The sequence below is a fragment of the Mauremys reevesii genome, linkage group 13 (assembly GCF_016161935.1).
Source record: "Mauremys reevesii isolate NIE-2019 linkage group 13, ASM1616193v1, whole genome shotgun sequence".
In the NCBI taxonomy this organism is placed as follows: domain Eukaryota; kingdom Metazoa; phylum Chordata; order Testudines; family Geoemydidae; genus Mauremys; species Mauremys reevesii.
Genome location: NC_052635.1, coordinates 46,291,980 through 46,309,395, shown reverse-complemented (window position 1 = coordinate 46,309,395; position 17,416 = coordinate 46,291,980). Strand labels below are relative to the sequence as shown.

Below are 17,416 nucleotides of genomic sequence, written 5' to 3'. Positions count from 1 at the left end.
CTTTCATGTACCACTGTGTCTTCTCCTCCCTCCCCTCTCACAGTCAGGCCCAGAGGCCTCCTGCAGGAGGAGAATAGGGTTTAATCAGGCTGCTCCATCACTGGGGCAGGGCAGACCCACTAGACTAGTTCTCTCCTATAAGTCACAGTGTCACGTCTGCAAAACGCCCAGCTCCTGCCAGCTCAGGGAGCAAGAGTCTGAACATCAGCGTCGAACCCGCAGGACTCAGGGGAGCTGCTCCGGGGCCACTGGGTCTCACAGACACGCCGTGTGTTACACCAGAATCCTGTGCCTTGTACCCCATGTTCAAGCTCTGCTCCCCGAAGCGCAGGCCAGTGCAGACAGTGCAGAGAGACAGGATGAAGGGGGCAGGGAGCCAGGTCAGGGGTTCCCTGTCGGCTGCTCCATCAGGAGGTGGGTGAGTTTGGTCCAGCTCATCAGACCTGGGCTCCATTGGCCTGGCCAGCGGGGGTCACTGCAGCCCCATCCATGAACTCATTTCCCAGACTGCAGGGACGGAGGCGCAGACAGAGAAGTTGGCAGGCCGCCAAGGGTGCAAGAAAACCAGGAAACAGACGTGGGGCTGGTGAAGGAAAGAACCACAGAGATGAAAGAGGAGAGTCAGTGCATGACCTTCCCGTAGCATTAACCCAGCCCAGCAAGGAGCCTCCCCAGGGCAAATGCCACACGTGCCCAGTCAGGAGGGTAAATCATCATCCAGCTGAAGGGTTAAACTGAGAAAAAAGGTTAGTTGGGACTTTGCTTCTGAAATGTCCTGCGATTATGAGAAGCTGGTTATTGAATTCCCCCTCCCCTATGTCGAAGAAAAACTCAGTTCTCACTTTTTGTTTGGATGCAGCAAAATCAAATACTTTATTATTTCTCCAGTAATTACCATGGAGGGAGAGAGTGCCATAGGACACAGGGTCCTGGACAGGTCTCTCAACTGGTAAACAATCACAGCAAGCCTTTATACCTTTTACAGACAATTTCTAGCAATAATACAGACAGTAAAAAGCAACAAATACATTTTGTTTATACATAAGCTTTCCTGCTATCTCACTAGAAAAACAAGACTGCAAGACTGCACATTGCAAGGTCGTAATAACTTTCACACAATTCACTCTGTCTTACATTATCTTGCTTCCTCACGTAACCAGGGTCACAGTTAACCTAACTCATGCTAACTAACATTCATTAAGATCTCTTCAAAACCTTGTTAATTATTTACTGGCTTCCACACTCCCCCCTTTTGTACTTCTAGTACAACAAACATTTCAAATCCCAATTTGCATCAAACCATGGATATCAGATTCTACAGCAAATATGTCAATCTTAGGGTTTTCATGGGATGTAATGACAATGCATGATCAGCACGAACATGAAAGGTATCATTACTAGCATTATATCCTTTACAACAACAAGAACATAATCCTAAACTAACTAACAATACCACAAACAATAACAATCCCATAGGAATAATATAATATAATGGGGCTGTTGTACAATTGCGAACACAAAGCACAAAACATCATACCTAGTACATAAAGGAAACACTCTATAAGCTGTATGAAAGGCATTCCTTCCATCTTGATATATATTCTAAAGCATGGGAATTTGCCCTTGCAATTCAGAGATTCTTTGAACCTTTGGTAACAATGAAAGCAAATTTTGAAACCAATCAGGTACTATTCTAGTCCAATTAAAATATACCTGAAATCTAAGAGCTACATGTAACATTCTATCTGCAGGCCAGGAAATGATAGGATTGCCTGCAGCAGTGGTAAGATCAATATGTATATCTTGTAAAGTGGTGTCATTAACGCACACACAGCTATCATTAGCTTGAAAAAGTGGGTGTCCCGTCAGGGTAGTTCCTTGACCTCCACCCTCTCAACAAATATTGTCATAAACAGTGACAACTTCCCCTAGCTTCAGTTTATAGATACACTGAGCTGTGGTGGTTCTAACGGCCAAAATGTCCATTGACTCTCTATTCTTATCCAAAATGTCAGGTGTCATTCCAGGGGTACTGTCTAGAAATCAGTTGGAGATACCAGGTGGTCTAATTTCCCCAGATGTCTCGGTAAACAATTACAGTCCCACAGGCATCCTCCCCATGGACCCAGCAGGATTCGGTATGTGGGAGCCCACACCCACCCTAACCGGTCCATATGCTTGGAAGGAGCACTGTGAATGTCCACACTTCCATCCAGAAAGTGTCCAAGTATGTCTTCATGACCACAGATCAGAGGGTACTCCTGACGTCTATAAGGGCAGTGGGCCAAGTCTAGTCCAGATCCCACTGCAATGCCTTCCCAGCCTCAGTGATATTCAATACCATCTCTGTCAGTAACTTCTGGGTCATAGAACTAAGGGTGGAAATTACATGTAACTCAGCAACTCCAGCCTGTACTGAAGATAGCTGAGCTTCAAAAATAAGACTAGTGGCCTTTTCTAGTTGCCCCAATTTCTTATCATGTTCTTGGCCTGGAAGAATAGTCCAAATGGCTACTACACTATTGGCCAGATGAAATAACCCAGCCCACAGGGATCTGGTCAATTCCCTTTTTGTCCAGAGGAAATAACCCAGGCCTTTTTGTTGTGCTAATGTAATGGTAGCCCCTTGTGAGCAATCTGGGTATGTAGAAAACTGGATAAGGGCAATGTCAGGTAAAATCCAATTAGGGAGGGCAATACATACTGAAGGATTTATCCAGAACACAGGGCGCAGCCTGTAGAATAAACCCCAAAATCCAATTAATACCACAGTCCCAAGCATGGGTCCCACAAATTTCTTCCTGCCAGTATGTAATTCTTTGTTTCTTCACCAGGGTCAGTTCTCAGTGTCCTTTTCAGTCAGGAATTCCTGGACTTTGGCAATGTCAGTGGAGTGAGTGTGTCTTCTTCTTTCCCAAAACAATCGAGGTTTAGCATCCTACAGGGGAGAGGTTTCCAGCACATATCACCCTGTAATAGCTGTGCTCTTTTCTAGAAAAGTCTAAAGGCACAGTTGGTCTGTCAGTGGTCAAGGGAGCTTTTTCCCTGCTGTCCAGAAGCACAGTAGAACTAGAAGAAAGAATATGCTAATCATCAATCGGAAAATCCTTCTGATGTGGAGGGGTCTTTTTGCAGTGAGAATCCTGGGTCCAAGCAGTCAGTTTGTGGCACTTCACAGCGGTGTCGGTAGTCAGCAGGACTGGGAAAGGGCCTTTCCAGCATGGAGCCAAGGCAGTCTTTCGCTGATGGATCTTTATGTAGACCCAGGCTCCTGGTTCCAACGAGTGGCAAGGTTGCACAGGATCCTTTGGTAGTGCTTCCATCACCTGTGTATAAAAAGACTTAACACATTTCATTAGTGCCTGACAATATTTAAGCATTATGTTATCCAGCAAATGAATGTCCATCTGAGCTGGGGTTAGCGGGGGTGCAGTTGGTAGTCAGCATTGGGTGTCCTGTCAAATTTCATGAGGGCTGAGTCCAGTCGTTCGATTGGGAATGGCTCTCATACACCTCAGTGCCAAAAGAAGGGCATCCGGCCACCTTAAGTTCGTTTCAGCACAAATCTGGGCCAGTTTATTCTGTAAAATCCCGTTCTGGCGTTCCACTGTCCCAACTGTGGGTGGTGAGGGCAGTGAGTTGCACATAACTCCTTCACAATCGGTCCAGTAAAAATGAATTCCACGATCACCGTTGATACCCACAGGGATGGCAAAACGTGGCACAAAATCTTTAAGCAAAATGTCACAACAGTCCTGACACCTGCTTTCCTGCAGGGAAAAGCTTTAACCCAATTGGTAAATACATCAACTAAAACAAATACATATCCATAACCACAACATGTAGACATCGAAATAAAATCAATCTGAATATTTACAAAAGGTCCCCAAGGAGGAGAGTGGCCGCTGCACACCAATCTCGTGTAACTGCAGCAAACATTTCCCCCCCCCTTCCCTTGGTAGGCAGCCAAGCGGTGTCCTTGACTGGGGCCAGCGCATGTTAGCCATTCTCTACTTGGCTTTTTTTTTTTTCTTCATTTAACCTACAAAGGAAACTTTTACTCTTCAATTATACACCTTTTTCATACCATGAACACATAAACAGTACTGTTATACAGTACAGAAGTATTATCATTCAATGTATGCCACATATACCCTTTCACTAAAATAACCTTATTACAGAACTTTGGAAGAACAAGCCAGGACAAGCACACCCACTTTGAGAAGTTCACTTAATATAACTTCTAGTCCAATAGCTATCCACCATCCCCAGCCCTCTGGCTAAAAGTCTGAGGTAGCCAGAAGGATCCCTCGTACAATATGGGGAGTGGGTTAACTTTTCATGTCCTTGCTTCCAAAGACTGTCAGTATGCAAATTTTAACAACAATTCTCAATTAAAAGATTTGGCCAATGTAGTTTCTTTCTCTTACTTAAGAAAATGTATTAGACTTTAGTATATCACATTTTTCTGATATAACTAAACACTTTGTACTCTAAGTTGAACAAAACAAGTATCTGCATTGCAATGCAACATTTTCGCTTGATGTCAAATCAGACCATCTCATGAAAATATTAAACACAACAATTTTTTGGCAAAACACCACAAAACAGAACATAGAACACACAACATAATTGTGACTGCCAGTAAATCATAGTATGTTGAATGCTGTGTAGCTGGCATTAATGTTCTTTGATTATCTGAAAGACAAAAACAGAGGTCCACCCCTTCGGGGCAGTTAAATACTTAAAATATTCAAATACTCTTGTTGATTGTAGGCAAAACAGAGGAATTACCCCATATTTTCTCGTATGTGCTTCTTAGACAGCCCTGGTTCAGCGGCCTCTACCTTATCAGTTAGTTAATTTGCATTAACACAGATGCTCTCCGGCTTGCTTTTTATTTCTTTTAACTCCTGCTTTTAAACACTGAAAGAAAACATCACCACTTATAGTGCCTGTAGGGCCTAATACAATGTCATTACATAGCACTGTATACATTCTTCAACTGATTTAACAAAATTGTTCATAGCCAAATGAGTGCAATCTAATAATTTCTTTGCCTGAATTCATTCACAAACATGTCAAAGACACCAAAAAACTGTTCTCTTCAGCTTTTTCACAAAGTTCAAGTGCTGTTCCCCCCAGCAAACACAGAGTCAATTTTTCATTTTCCCTTAAAAATCAATTGCTTTCTCCTTCCAACAGCCACTTTACCAATGCAAATCACCATTCCAAATATCCTTCTGAGTATTTGAAATCCTCATGCTTATATTCACTTACTCCTTCTTTCCACTACACCCTCAAAAGTTTCCAAATCTCTCTGTCTGTTGCCCGCCTGCCTGGGCCCGATCCTTTTTTCCTCACTGAATCGTCCCGTCCATGGACACGAGCTTGTTCCACAACCAGTTCTTAGCTAGGAGGGTGGGCTACTCAACTAGCCCCCACCCTTCTGGTCTTGTCCCCAAAACATTTCTACTCACAAGACTACCTGAGTCCTTCCTAGTAAGGCTTGCCACCTGGGCAAAAATACATGGCCATTCACTTAACACATAATCCAAACCCCTTTGGGGGCATACCCAGAGACCCACCCATTTGTCTGCTGACACTTAAACAGAAAAGAAAATTACACAAAAAACAAAGAAAATTACAGTCTAAGCCAAATTTTTTTCTACTTCTATTACATTGTCCGCTACGGGGGGGCGGGACTGTAAAAATCTCAGGACAACCTCAGAGCTTCATCGCACACATGGCTTCCACCCTGAGGAATTACGAATGAGAAGTTCAGTTCCGCTCACACACCTAACGCCCAAATGAACAGAGCAGAAAAACATCAGTAACCGGTTAAACAAAACAGAGCCAAAGCTAAATAGTGCACCAAAACCAAATAGTGTTTCCTTATTCTATTAGAGCTCACCTATAATCATGCTATTCTTAACACAAAACACCAACAGTACCAAACAAAGCAAACATAAACTAACAAGGGTAAAACAGATAGATGGTGTAAATTCTACAGTGCTTTCCAATTCTCTATTGCTCACCAAACTGTGACAAATTTCTGTTACCAATTATCCCTTATGTCAGGTGATCAAACTGACATTGCAGGACTGGGGGGGTAGATAGAGAAATCACACCATATATCCAAATTTAAAGCTTCATTAAAAATAATAAAACAACAATGGAGAGTGTTGGGAATGCTCCCACATCACTCGGGAAAAATATGAATGCCCCAAGCCTTAAGCCACTTTAATACTTACACATATCCAGACTGGCATGTCTGTGTATAATGTTCAGAGAAGGGAAATAGGTGGACGGGAGATTATCCTGTATACAGCTTGTCCAGCATTTCCAACATGCTGCCACTCTTGGGATGGCTGTTCTTTTACACCCTGGAATCTCCTGCGGCGTCTCTTTCAGAGATTCCAGTTCAGGTCAGCTGCCTGTCCGGCTTCAGGGTTGCAAAAACTGTTGGATCTCACTGAACCATTAAGTTTTGCAAATGCAATCTCAGTTTCGTAACTTATACTGCTTTTTGGTTTGCTTTTTTTATTTTCCACAACCAGCTGGGGCTGAAGCAGTTTTACTTAGCACTTAGCATAGTCCTCACTAATTCATGACCTTGAAGACAAAACAACTTCTCCCTTATCTCAGGGCTAAGCCGAATTTCAAATTAACCCGTTCCTAGACAAATTGCTCACACTGTAACAGAGGTTTTTCTTTGTGATTAAAGCTCCACTGAGATATATGATCTTATCTAGATTGAAGGTACCTTCTAATGGGCATTGTTTAAATGAATTTTCACGCGTATACAGATTCCAATCATTTAAATACCTGCAGGTTTTAGGACCATAATGTACGTACATGTAATATGCTGGGGCACCCTTAGGGGGTGAGGTGGAATATTTAGACAGTCCCTTACCCATTTTCCACTCACACAGGAGAGACTCACAAGGAAAGGGGAGGGAAGATGGGTTTACACACTCCTAGACCCAGGCAGCTTCCTCGCCGGACTATGCCAGGCTGAGTCAGCCCACCGTGGGTCGGCTCTCCTAAAGATCCACTAGTTACTGGGCTAGCCCGGTAACAGCCACTCACACTGGTGTACACACACACACACCAAGGCCTCTTTTTCTTCCTTTTTCTTTTTCTTTCTTTTTTTTAACCCTTTTTCAACCTTTTTATCTTTTTTTTTTTTTTTTTTTTTTTTTTTAAACCATGATGCATCTTTACCTGGTCCGGACCAATACCATGAGGCGGTATGACAACCCCTCTTGAGGCGGTAAAAACCCCTCAGCACCGGTGCATTCTAATGCATTTACCTATGCATTACCTTATGCATTACCTTATGCATTTCCTTGGCCAACTCAGCAGTTCCCAGTACTGCAATAAAGTAACCTTATTGGGGCCTCTCCCCAATACCACTTTGCATCTGATCCTGCTGCACAGTCAATAAGTTCAGATGGCGTGAGCCCAACAGAGAGACAGACGTCCTCAGGGAAAATCCTCCTCCAATACCCCAATAGAGATTTCAAAAGGTCTCATACCTCTCATGTGGCGCCATGGGGTTCGAAGGGGAATGATCCGTAGTAGTTGTCTGTGGGTCCGTGGGCGTTGCCATCCCGGACGAGCCCCCAAATTGTCGAAGAAAAACTCAGTTCTCACTTTTTGTTTGGATGCAGCAAAATCAAATACTTTATTATTTCTCCAGTAATTACCATGGAGGGAGAGAGTGCCATAGGACACAGGGTCCTGGACAGGTCTCTCAACTGGTAAACAATCACAGCAAGCCTTTATACCTTTTACAGACAATTTCTAGCAATAATACAGACAGTAAAAAGCAACAAATACATTTTGTTTATACATAAGCTTTCCTGCTATCTCACTAGAAAAACAAGACTGCAAGACTGCACATTGCAAGGTCGTAATAACTTTCACACAATTCACTCTGTCTTACATTATCTTGCTTCCTCACGTAACCAGGGTCACAGTTAACCTAACTCATGCTAACTAACATTCATTAAGATCTCTTCAAAACCTTGTTAATTATTTACTGGCTTCCACACCTAGGAAAGGGGACGACCCCTGGAGTCATCGTGGATAGTTCTCTGAAGATGTCCACGCAGTGTGCAGAGGCGGTCAAAAAAGCAAACAGGATGTTAGGAATCATTAAAAAGGAGATAGAGAATAAGACTGAGAATATATTATTGCCCTTATATAAATCCATGGTACGCCCACATCTCAAATACTGTGTACAGATGTGGTCTCCTCACCTCAAAAAAGATATTCTAGCACTAGAAAAGGTTCAGAAAAGGGCAACTAAAATGATTAGGGGTTTGGAGAGGGTCCCATACGAGGAAAGATTAAAGAGGCTAGGACTCTTCAGCTTGGAAAAGAGAAGACTAAGGGGGGACATGATAGAGGTATATAAAATCATGAGTGATGTTGAGAAAGTGGATAAGGAAAAGTTATTTACTTATTCCCATAATACAAGAACTAGGGGTCACCAAATGAAATTAATAGGCAGCAGGTTTAAAACAAATAAAAGGAAGTTCTTCTTCACGCAGCGCACAGTCAACTTGTGGAACACCTTACCTGAGGAGGTTGTGAAGGCTAGGACTATAACAATGTTTAAAAAAGGACTGGATAAATTCATGGTGGCTAAGTCCATAAATGGCAGGAATGGTGTCCCTAGCCTCTGTTCGTCAGAGGATGGAGATGGATGGCAGGAGAGAGATCACTTGACCATTGCCTGTTAGGTTCACTCCCTCTGGGGCACCTGGCATTGGCCACTGTCGGTAGACAGATAGTGGGCTAGATGGACCTTTGGTCTGACCCGGTACGGCCTTTCTTATGTTCTTATGTGGCCATCTAGGAATCATCAGAGAAGCACCAGACTCTGGTCACTACTGTTCTGGGCTGGAATCAAGCTGCTAACCCAGAGGTGCGAGGGGCTGTATCCTATTAGCATCCCCCAGAGACCCGGCGCCCCCCAGTCCCTGCCTGGCGTTAACTCTTCCTGCTCTGCTCTGGGGCTGCTGCCTGGAGTTTTCCCACTCGCTCCATTGCCCTGGCAAGTCCCAGGCAGGAAGCGTTTACTCGCTACGCGACCCCCTTTCTCTCAGGAAGAGGAAGAGGTGGAAGGCGGCAGTCAGCACCTTCTCCAGGAAGAGCCCGATCCAGAGAGCTGGGCTGGAGAACAGCCAGTGACCTGCAGTAGAAATGTACGTGATCAGCAAGCGGCCAGGAGTCCCCTGGGGAGTTTCTGCTAATGCGTCTGAGGTGTGACTGGGATCTGTCCAGTGGCCTCTCCCCTTTACACAGACAAGAGGTTCCTAGAACTGCCCCTTTGCCTGCCTGGGAGAAATCTAACCCTCCATAAGGCCGCGCAGGTGGCTCAGAGATCCTCAGCGTCTCACTCGCCCTGACGGGGGGCTGGGAATTGTGCACAACCCGACAGGTGAACACAGACTGATTCCTCTGCGCAGTTGGGTTCATCTCCAGGGAGCTCTGGAGCGTGTAGGTCCCGTCTGGATTCTCAGCTCGGGGGGGAGGACTTTCCTAGACCCGTCTCTTTTCTGTTCTCCAGCCAGGGGAGACTCACGTCCTTCGGGTAAAACCCCTCCGCGCGGCAGGGGAACGTCACAGACTCATTCACTGCGACAAGCACTGGTGGGTCGGTGCCCACTCACAGCCTGGGTGAAACTGGCAAACAAATGGAAAACATGGAAATCTCTATGTACAGAAATGCTCTTTTTCCTGCTGATTCCAAGGGATATTTCAAGACTTGGAAAACAGCCCTTCCCAGTGGCCCACGTCCCACACCCCACCAACAGGGGAGTTCAGTTCTCTCCTTCACTGGAGCATCCCCCCAGCAACACCCCCCTCCTGTACTGCACGGGAGAGACACTTCAGATGCCCAGCCCTCCCGGTTCCCTTCTGGGATGAACTGGATCCGGAGGAATCCCAGCCCGAGGGGGAATCGTCTTAAATTAAAAGAGCCTGAGAACAAGAGATGGACACAAGCCGCGGACTCCAGCTCTGAATCTGGATTTCAGCGCCCCAGGGACCCTCTCCCCACTTCATCCAGCTCTGCCCCCAACACTGGGCTGGAGCAGATGCCGTGGCCGAATTTGGACTCATCGCTGCTGTAGGTGGGAAGCCATGGGCCCTGCTGGGGTGCTGCTGGGAGACTGGTTACCTGGGCGAAAGGCCCATCTCAGACCCAGCCCAAAGGGCGATGGGTCCATCACAGCCCCCCCACCCCGCAGCGTGGAGCCCCCAGTGCTCAGCCCCGGCTGGGCTCCTACCTCGCAGGGCATCGCTGAGGTTGTAAGTTGCACGCAGAGGAGCCGGTAAGGTGCTGTGCTCTATCTGACAGGTGAGCTGGGAGCGGGCGTCTCCTGGGGTCAGGCTCAGCCCCACGGTGCTGGACATGCTGTAGGAGACGTTCTCGTGTGCAGGGAGAACCTGGGTCTGGGGGGCTGGGAGTTTGGCCCCATTTTTGAACCAGGTCACAGCAATGTCTCCCGATACCCAGTGTCTGTCTGTCCCCCACCCTCCCCTGCACAGCTGGGTCCTGTCCCCTCCCCCCAGCACACAGCTGGCTCTAGGCGCCCAGCTCACAGCTCCCTCGGCACACAGCTGGCCCTTGCCCCAGCTGCCCACATGACAGCTTGACAGGGGCCTTCTGATCCCAGCATCTTCCAAGATGTGGGACTTCAACTCATCCCAACTCACGTGGTAGGAAGGCAGGAAATGCTCCCTGAAGGTCTCCTCTCCCTCTCCTCCTGCCCCAGATCAGCCAAAGGACCCTGCACGTCTGGGATGAGTTCTAGCATCGCCAGGGCAGTTTATTGTCAGACAGAAATTATTACACAACCATCTCCTGCCTCGCAGAGCTGAGCAGAGGCAGGAGGCTTCAGCCAGAGTCCAGAGTAGCAGGAGTCCTTCCGGTGGCTCTTTCGTCAGCAGGCAGGAGTGAGTGGTGGGTACGTCCCATCAGAGATTCCTAAATTCCCAGGCCAGAAGGGACCGTTGTTCTCCTCTAGTCTGACCTGCTCTAAAGCACATGCCAGAGAACCTCCCCTGGATAATCCCTAGAGCAGATCCTTCAGAGAAACAGCCAGTCTGGATTTTAAAATTGTCAGTGATGGACAATCCACCACAACTCTTGGTAAATTGTTCCATTGGTTAATTACTCTCACCATTAGGCTTCATTTCCTGTCAACATTTATCTGGCTTCAACTTCCAGCCATTGGATCGTGTGTCAGACCTTTATCTGCCAGACTGACAAGCCCATTATGAAATATTTGTTCCCCGAGCCATGTAGGAACTTATAGACTGTAACCAGGTCACCCCTTAACCTTTGCTCTGTCAAGCCTGGGCTCCATCTGATTGGCCAGCAGGGGTCACTGCAGCTCCACCATCTAGGGACTCGCTTCCTGCACTGGGGGGACAGAGGCTGCAGACAGAAGTTGGCAGGTGGCGACAGTGCGAGAAAACCGGGAAATAGACCAGGGGCTGCAAAAGGAAAGAATCCAACAGGTGAATGAGGCGGGTCGGTCAATGACCCTTCCCTGAGCATTAACCCGGCCCAGGGAGGAGCTCCCCAGGGGCAAACTGCTCTAGTTCGCTCCATGTCAGCCCCCATCACGCCCTGAGCTGGGGGTGTCGGGGAGCAGTCATCCCACGCTGCATGTCTAACCGAGGGGAGATTTACCCGGGGCTCTGACTCTCCTGAATTTCCAATGACTGTGACAAGCTGGTACCTGAATTCCCCCCTCCCTAGAAAGGGGAGGGTCCCTCCAGGTCAGGGGTCCGGACCGGGGCACGAGTATTAGGAAGCGCAGAGGAGAGCGATGCTGGAGTGGATTCAAGCTGTATCTGTGGTGTTCCCCGAGGGACGGTGCCACCAGCTCTGGGCTGAGGATCAGGCTGAGCAGGATGGAACGAGCTGGGGGTTTGTCTCTTTGGGGCACAGATACGGGGACCTGGGCAGCAGTGCCAGGGGAGGCTGGTTTATAGCAGTCCCAGGGCTCTAGAACTAAGGAATCCGGTCCAAAGCCACCAATGGGTCGCTGGGACCCTCTGTACAGACCCGGTGCAGGAGAGGGTCAGGGACCCGGGAATGCCGGGCCCTCGGGCTGGAGTGGGACTCTTGTTCTGGGGGGTGAATACCCTGGGGCAGGATTTCCAGCAGCGACATGGCTGGGACAATGCACCTAACATGAGATAAAGGGGAACTGATCCCCTGTGTGTCCCTGGCCCCTGCAGGGCTCCCCCGACCCGCCTGGCTGTTTGGGGCAGGGATTCCAGAGCTCACCAGGGCCCTGGACTGCATCCCCCGGGGAACCTGCCCCAGCGGAACCCGGGAGGCATTTTCCAGATGGAGGGAGCGTGTGGGGAGGAGGCTGCATGTGGGCAGGAGAGGAGCAAAGGGGCTTCTCTGTGACGGAGGTGCAGCCAGTGCTGGAAAGCCTGGCCAGCCCCGCCAGCTCACCATGGAGCTCTATGGGGCCGAGCCATTCATTTCCCACTTGCACCCAATCCTTGGGGTCTCTGATGCCCGGTGAGAGCAGCAGTTAGTGCCCAGGGAGATGGTCACCTGGGCATGGGGCCATGTGGGCTCTAGGAACTGGACTGGGGCCCTGAAAAAACCACTCGTGATCTGGGCTGGCATCACATTGGGAGGGTCTGTATCCTATGAGCAGCCCCAGAGACATCCAACCCCACAACACTGACTCCCTATGAGCCTTTAACACTTCCTGCTCTGCTCCTGGGCTGCAGCATTGCAATCCGCTCCATCGGGCTCCCAGGGGAACTCACGGAAAAGCTGCATTTACCTGGTCACTGTTTACTTCTCAGGAAGAGGAAGAGGAGGAAGGCGGCAGTCAGCACCTTCTCCAGGAAGAGCCCGATCCAGAGAGCTGGGCTGGAGAACGGGCTCTGACCTGCAGTGTAAATCAGATCAGCCAATGGACAGAAACCCCCCGCGGACAAGAGAACTGCTGGTTCCCGGCCATCCCGCCCTGGCTCACACGCACCTTTATGGGCTCCGAGGAAACTGGCCTTCCATGGGGCTTGGCCAGTTCCTATCCGTGAGCAGCAGGTTGGCAAATGGCCCCTGCAGCGTTTGCCCAGCTCTGCCTGGCAGCTGTATCCACACGCTGCTGGCTGGCCCCAGGGAAGCCCAGACTCTACAGTGGAGACCTCGAGCTTCGCAGAGCAGGAGAATAAGGACTCAGGAGCCACCTGCACTTTTACCCAAAAGCCTCAAATCCCCGAGCAGTGTCGGAGTCCTGGGATCCCCAGCTCTGCAGGAGTGACCATGTTCCAGCCCCTCTCTAGGGACAGTCACACCCTGCAGGGCTGCACAGAGCATCTGCCCTGGGCACAGAGTGCGGCCAGTGACATTTCCTGCCCCCCACCTTCCCCCTCCCGCTCCGCCCACGGGCCCCAGGAGAGCCGAGCCCAGCGATAATCCTGGAATAAAAGAGTGGCTGTTACACTGAGGGGCTCCCCTGGCGGAGATGGGCTGAAATGGCCCCTGGGTTCCGCAGACCAGGCCTGGCATTTCCCAGCAGTGCAGGGGAGGGTTCGGCTGCACATTTACCTGCATCAGATGAAGTGGGATCTTTGCCTGGCTCAGGAGGTGGCTGGGAAAATCTCAGCATCTCGCTGGCATTGACGGGGGGCTGGGAATCGTGCACAACTCGACAGGTGAACACGGACTGACTCCTCTGCTCAGTTGCTTTGACCTCCAGGGAGCTCTGGAGCGTGTACGTCCCGTCTGGATTCTCAGCCGGAGGGGAGGATTTTCCCAGATTCATCTCATTTCCGTTCTCCAGCCAGGTGAGACTCGCGTCCTTCGGGTAAAACCCCTCCGCGCGGCAGGTGAACGTCACAGACGCGTTCAGTGCGACGGGCGCCGCTGGGGCAGTGCCCACTCGCAGCCTGGGTGGAACTGAGAACACAAATACCCTGCGCTCGGCATCTACAGAAATTCTCCTTTTCCTGCTGACTTACAGGGAAATTCCTGGGCTGGACAGACTGACCTTCCCACTGAGCCACGTTCATCCACCCCCACACCCAGGGCCCTCCCTGGAGCATGTTCAGCTCTTGCTGGAATCTCTTCTTTATCCAGGCCCTTCCCAGCTGGGGGAGGCTCAGGGAAATTCTTTAAAAACCACCAGAATTAGCAGAGGGGAAAAAATGTTCCCCACGTCCCCACTTTCCCTCCCCTTCCCCCCTGGACAAACCGCACAGCGGGCTGGGTAACTTCAGCTGGGGGGTGGGATCTTACCGGGGTTCAGACCAGGACAAACACCCTCCACACACCCCGACCCCTCTGGGCCGGAGCAGGGCACTTCCTGCCCCAGGGAAGGGGCTCTGCGTTCTAAGGGCCTGAGGGTGAGAGACGGGCACGGGGCAGAGACTGGACCCGAATCTGGATTTCAGTGTCCGACCCCCACAAAATACCCACCCGAAAGGGACCCCAAAGGGGCCATGAGTCCGTCACAGCCCCCCCGCCCCCGAGTGTGGAGCCCCCAGTGCTCAGCCCCGGCTGGGCTCCTACCTCGCAGGGCAGCGCTGAGGTTGTAAGTCGCACGCAGGGGAGCCGGGGAGGTGCTGTGCTCTATCTGACAGGTGAGCTGGGAGCGGGCGTCTCCTGGGGTCAGGCTCAGCTCCACGGTGCTGGACACGCTGTAGGAGACGCTCTCCTGTGCAGGGAGAACCTGGGTCTTGGGGTTTGGGAGTTTGGTCCCATTTTTCAGCCAGGTTACAGTGATGTCTCTGGGGGAGAATCCTCCTGACGTGCAGGTGAAATTCACTGAGGGACCCGGCTCTGCCCTGCTGGGGGGGCCGGACACGGACGGGGCCGACGGTCTGGCTGCAGGGAGAAGCGTTTATCAGTCAGATCCCTCTGCGACTGAGAGCCCATCCCCCGCCCCACGGGCCCCACCTCCCCACAGGGACAGCCTGAGAGCAGGGGAGCCCCAGCCCCTGCCCCTGAGCTAATGCAAAGTGGGGGGGGGCAAGGCTAGGAGGGTCCTTGCTGGGGCTGGGGAAGGGTCACAGGAAAGGAAGAAAAACATCCTAGTAACCCCATGGCTGCAGCCGAGCCCTGTGCCCACAGCCAGAGCCCTACGGGGGATGGGGGCGGGGGTCGAGGAGATTCACCCCAGGACTGGGTCTGGCCGCAGCTCAGTTCTGCCAAGGCAGCACAAACTCTGTGCAGCTGCCCCAGCCTGCCTGCTCCTCGCTCCCGTCTCCATGGGGCTGCCCCGGGCACTGGGAGGGGAGGAGAAACCCCCCGGTGCTGGGAGCGATTCCCCCAGGGAGGTGAGTGTGAGGAGTCGCAGCCGGTTCGGCTGGAGGCTGCGAAGGGCGGAAGTGCCTTCTGGAGGGGCCGATTGAGAAGAATCAACGCACCCAACACCCCCCCTCCCCCCGCCCCATGCACCCACCCGGCCAGTCACCCCCCACGGCACACCCGGGCGCACCTGGCACTTCGTTTTCGTTGGGGGGCAGCGACCCCTGGGGCTAGAGCAGAAATTTCTCCCTCTTCCCGCCACCACATCCCCCTAAAATCCACAGCCCCCCCCCCCCCCACGACAGGTGCTGGTCTCAACCCGGGTCCCGCTTTGCTGCAGTCTCGGTGGGAAGCGCAGCTCCCCGGTTAGTGTCTGGGCGGAGCTGGGTTGTTCCCCTCCTGCCCGGGTACCAGCCCCCGGTGGGGAGGGGCGTGTGGCGGGGGGAGCTCGCACTCACCACGCACAGTCACGTCCATGCCAGTGCCGGAGCTGATCTCCTCATCACCTCCCGACGTCATCTTAAACTTCACACAGTGATAGATCCCGGCGTCCTCGGGGCGGGTGTCACTGATGCGGATGGTGAAGTCTGTGTCAGAGCCACTCACGGCCTTCGTCACCCGGGGGGGCTGTGGCTCCTTGTCTGAATAAACGAGCTGGCGGCCACTGCCCGAGCCCTTGAACCACTTCACGGGTCCCACTGGAGCGAGCCCAGTCACAGAGCAGCTCAGAGTGAGAGTCTCTCCCGCTGACACCGACACGTTGCCCTGGGGCTGCAGCAGCTGGAACTCCTGGGCCCGGGCCCCTGGAAGGAGAGAACGGGCCAGGCTGGGCGATGCTGGTTGACAGGCCCCCGTCCCGCAGCAGCAGGGGGCTGAGTCCCGCGCCCGGCCCCGCTGGGTGGATCCTGCTCCCAGCCCTGCCTGGAGCCGGGCCCTGCCCGGGGAGGGGCTTTGGCTGCCCGGGGAGTAACTTTGTGTCGTTCCACAGCGACCCCTGCAGGCTGCCCCGGAGCCGCGTTTCCAGAGCTCCGCCCCGGCTCCCGGGAGCAGGCAGGGCCCAGGGAGCTGTTGCGCTGAGCGTGAGCAGGGGAGCCGGGGCAGGGACAGAGCCCCAGGGGCACGAGCAGGGACAAGAGCCCTGAGCCCCCGCTGCTGCGCTGCTCCAGCCACAGAGAAGGAGCTTCTGGGTGTGTCACTCACTGCCCATTAACGGGGGTTATTTTGCCCCTGGATGGCCCCACACAGACGTGGCACCCGATGAAGTCTGAAAGCAACACGATTTAAAGGGAGAAAAAGAAATATTTTTAACCCAGCTCTAACCAACCTGTGGAATTCACTGCTGCAGGATATTCTTGAATCTAATTGCTCAGTAAGATTTCTACAAAAAGATCAGACATTTATAAAAAGAAGAACGGCCCCTGCAGTGACACCAGCTGGGATCAAGTTTAAACACTGTGACTGGTTCTCACACTCCAGAGCACAAGCTGGGTCAGGAAGTTCCTCTTGCCATATAAAATACACAAGGGTTTCTTCCTCCTTTTAGAGCAGGGATCAGCAACCTATGGCACGCACGCTGAACGCGGCACACGAGCTGATCTTCAGTGGCACTCACACTGCCCAGGTCCTGGCCACCGGTCCGGGGGACTCTGCATTTAAATTTAATTTTAAATGAAGCTTCTTCAACATTTTAAAAACCTTATTTACTTTACATACAACAATAGTTTAGTTAGATATTATAGACTTCTAGAAAGAGACCTTCTAAAAATGTTAAAATGTATCACTGGCACGTGAAACCTTAAATCAGAGTGAGTAAATGAAGACTCGGCACAGCACTTCTGAAAGTTTGCTGACCCCGGGTTTAGAGCATCTGGAATTTCCCTCCGTTGCAAGCAGCAAGAGAGCAGACTGGACGGCTTGTGCCCGCCTGGGCAGTGTCTATGTTCTCCACTCACCAGGGATCTCCAGGAGAAGCAGCAGCACCAGGCATGGAAGAGACAATCCAGACACAGGGGTCGATGGAGCCATTTTGTTGTCAGAGGGGCGACCTTTCAACTCCGCAGCCTTTGCCAGCTCTCCGCTGTCTGAAGAGATACTGAGAAGTGTGAG

The 17,416-nt window shown here is 51.2% G+C and overlaps 1 protein-coding gene and 1 pseudogene across 4 annotated transcripts in view; both read right to left on the bottom strand.

The window, feature by feature from the left end:
- Positions 1–17,416, bottom strand: part of LOC120380600 (tyrosine-protein phosphatase non-receptor type substrate 1-like) — a 26,853-nt gene extending 9,437 nt beyond the window's left edge. Inside the window, exons 1-6 of one of the 4 annotated variants that reach the window (XM_039498437.1) lie at positions 17,263–17,416; positions 15,769–16,113; positions 14,573–14,887; positions 13,610–13,960; positions 12,840–12,947; positions 10,942–11,517 (exon numbers count right to left, since the gene is read on the bottom strand). In XM_039498437.1, coding sequence (XP_039354371.1) covers positions 12,844–12,947; positions 13,610–13,960; positions 14,573–14,887; positions 15,769–16,113; positions 17,263–17,335 — 1,188 coding nt within the window. In that variant the 5' untranslated portion in view covers positions 17,336–17,416 and the 3' untranslated portion in view covers positions 10,942–11,517; positions 12,840–12,843. Of the gene's footprint in view, positions 1–10,941; positions 11,518–12,839; positions 12,948–13,609; positions 13,961–14,572; positions 14,888–15,768; positions 16,114–17,262 lie in introns of those variants that run through there. The other 3 variants (XM_039498440.1, XM_039498438.1, XM_039498436.1) reach the window with 3 other exon arrangements.
- LOC120380177 lies at positions 9,090–12,202 on the bottom strand (annotated as a pseudogene).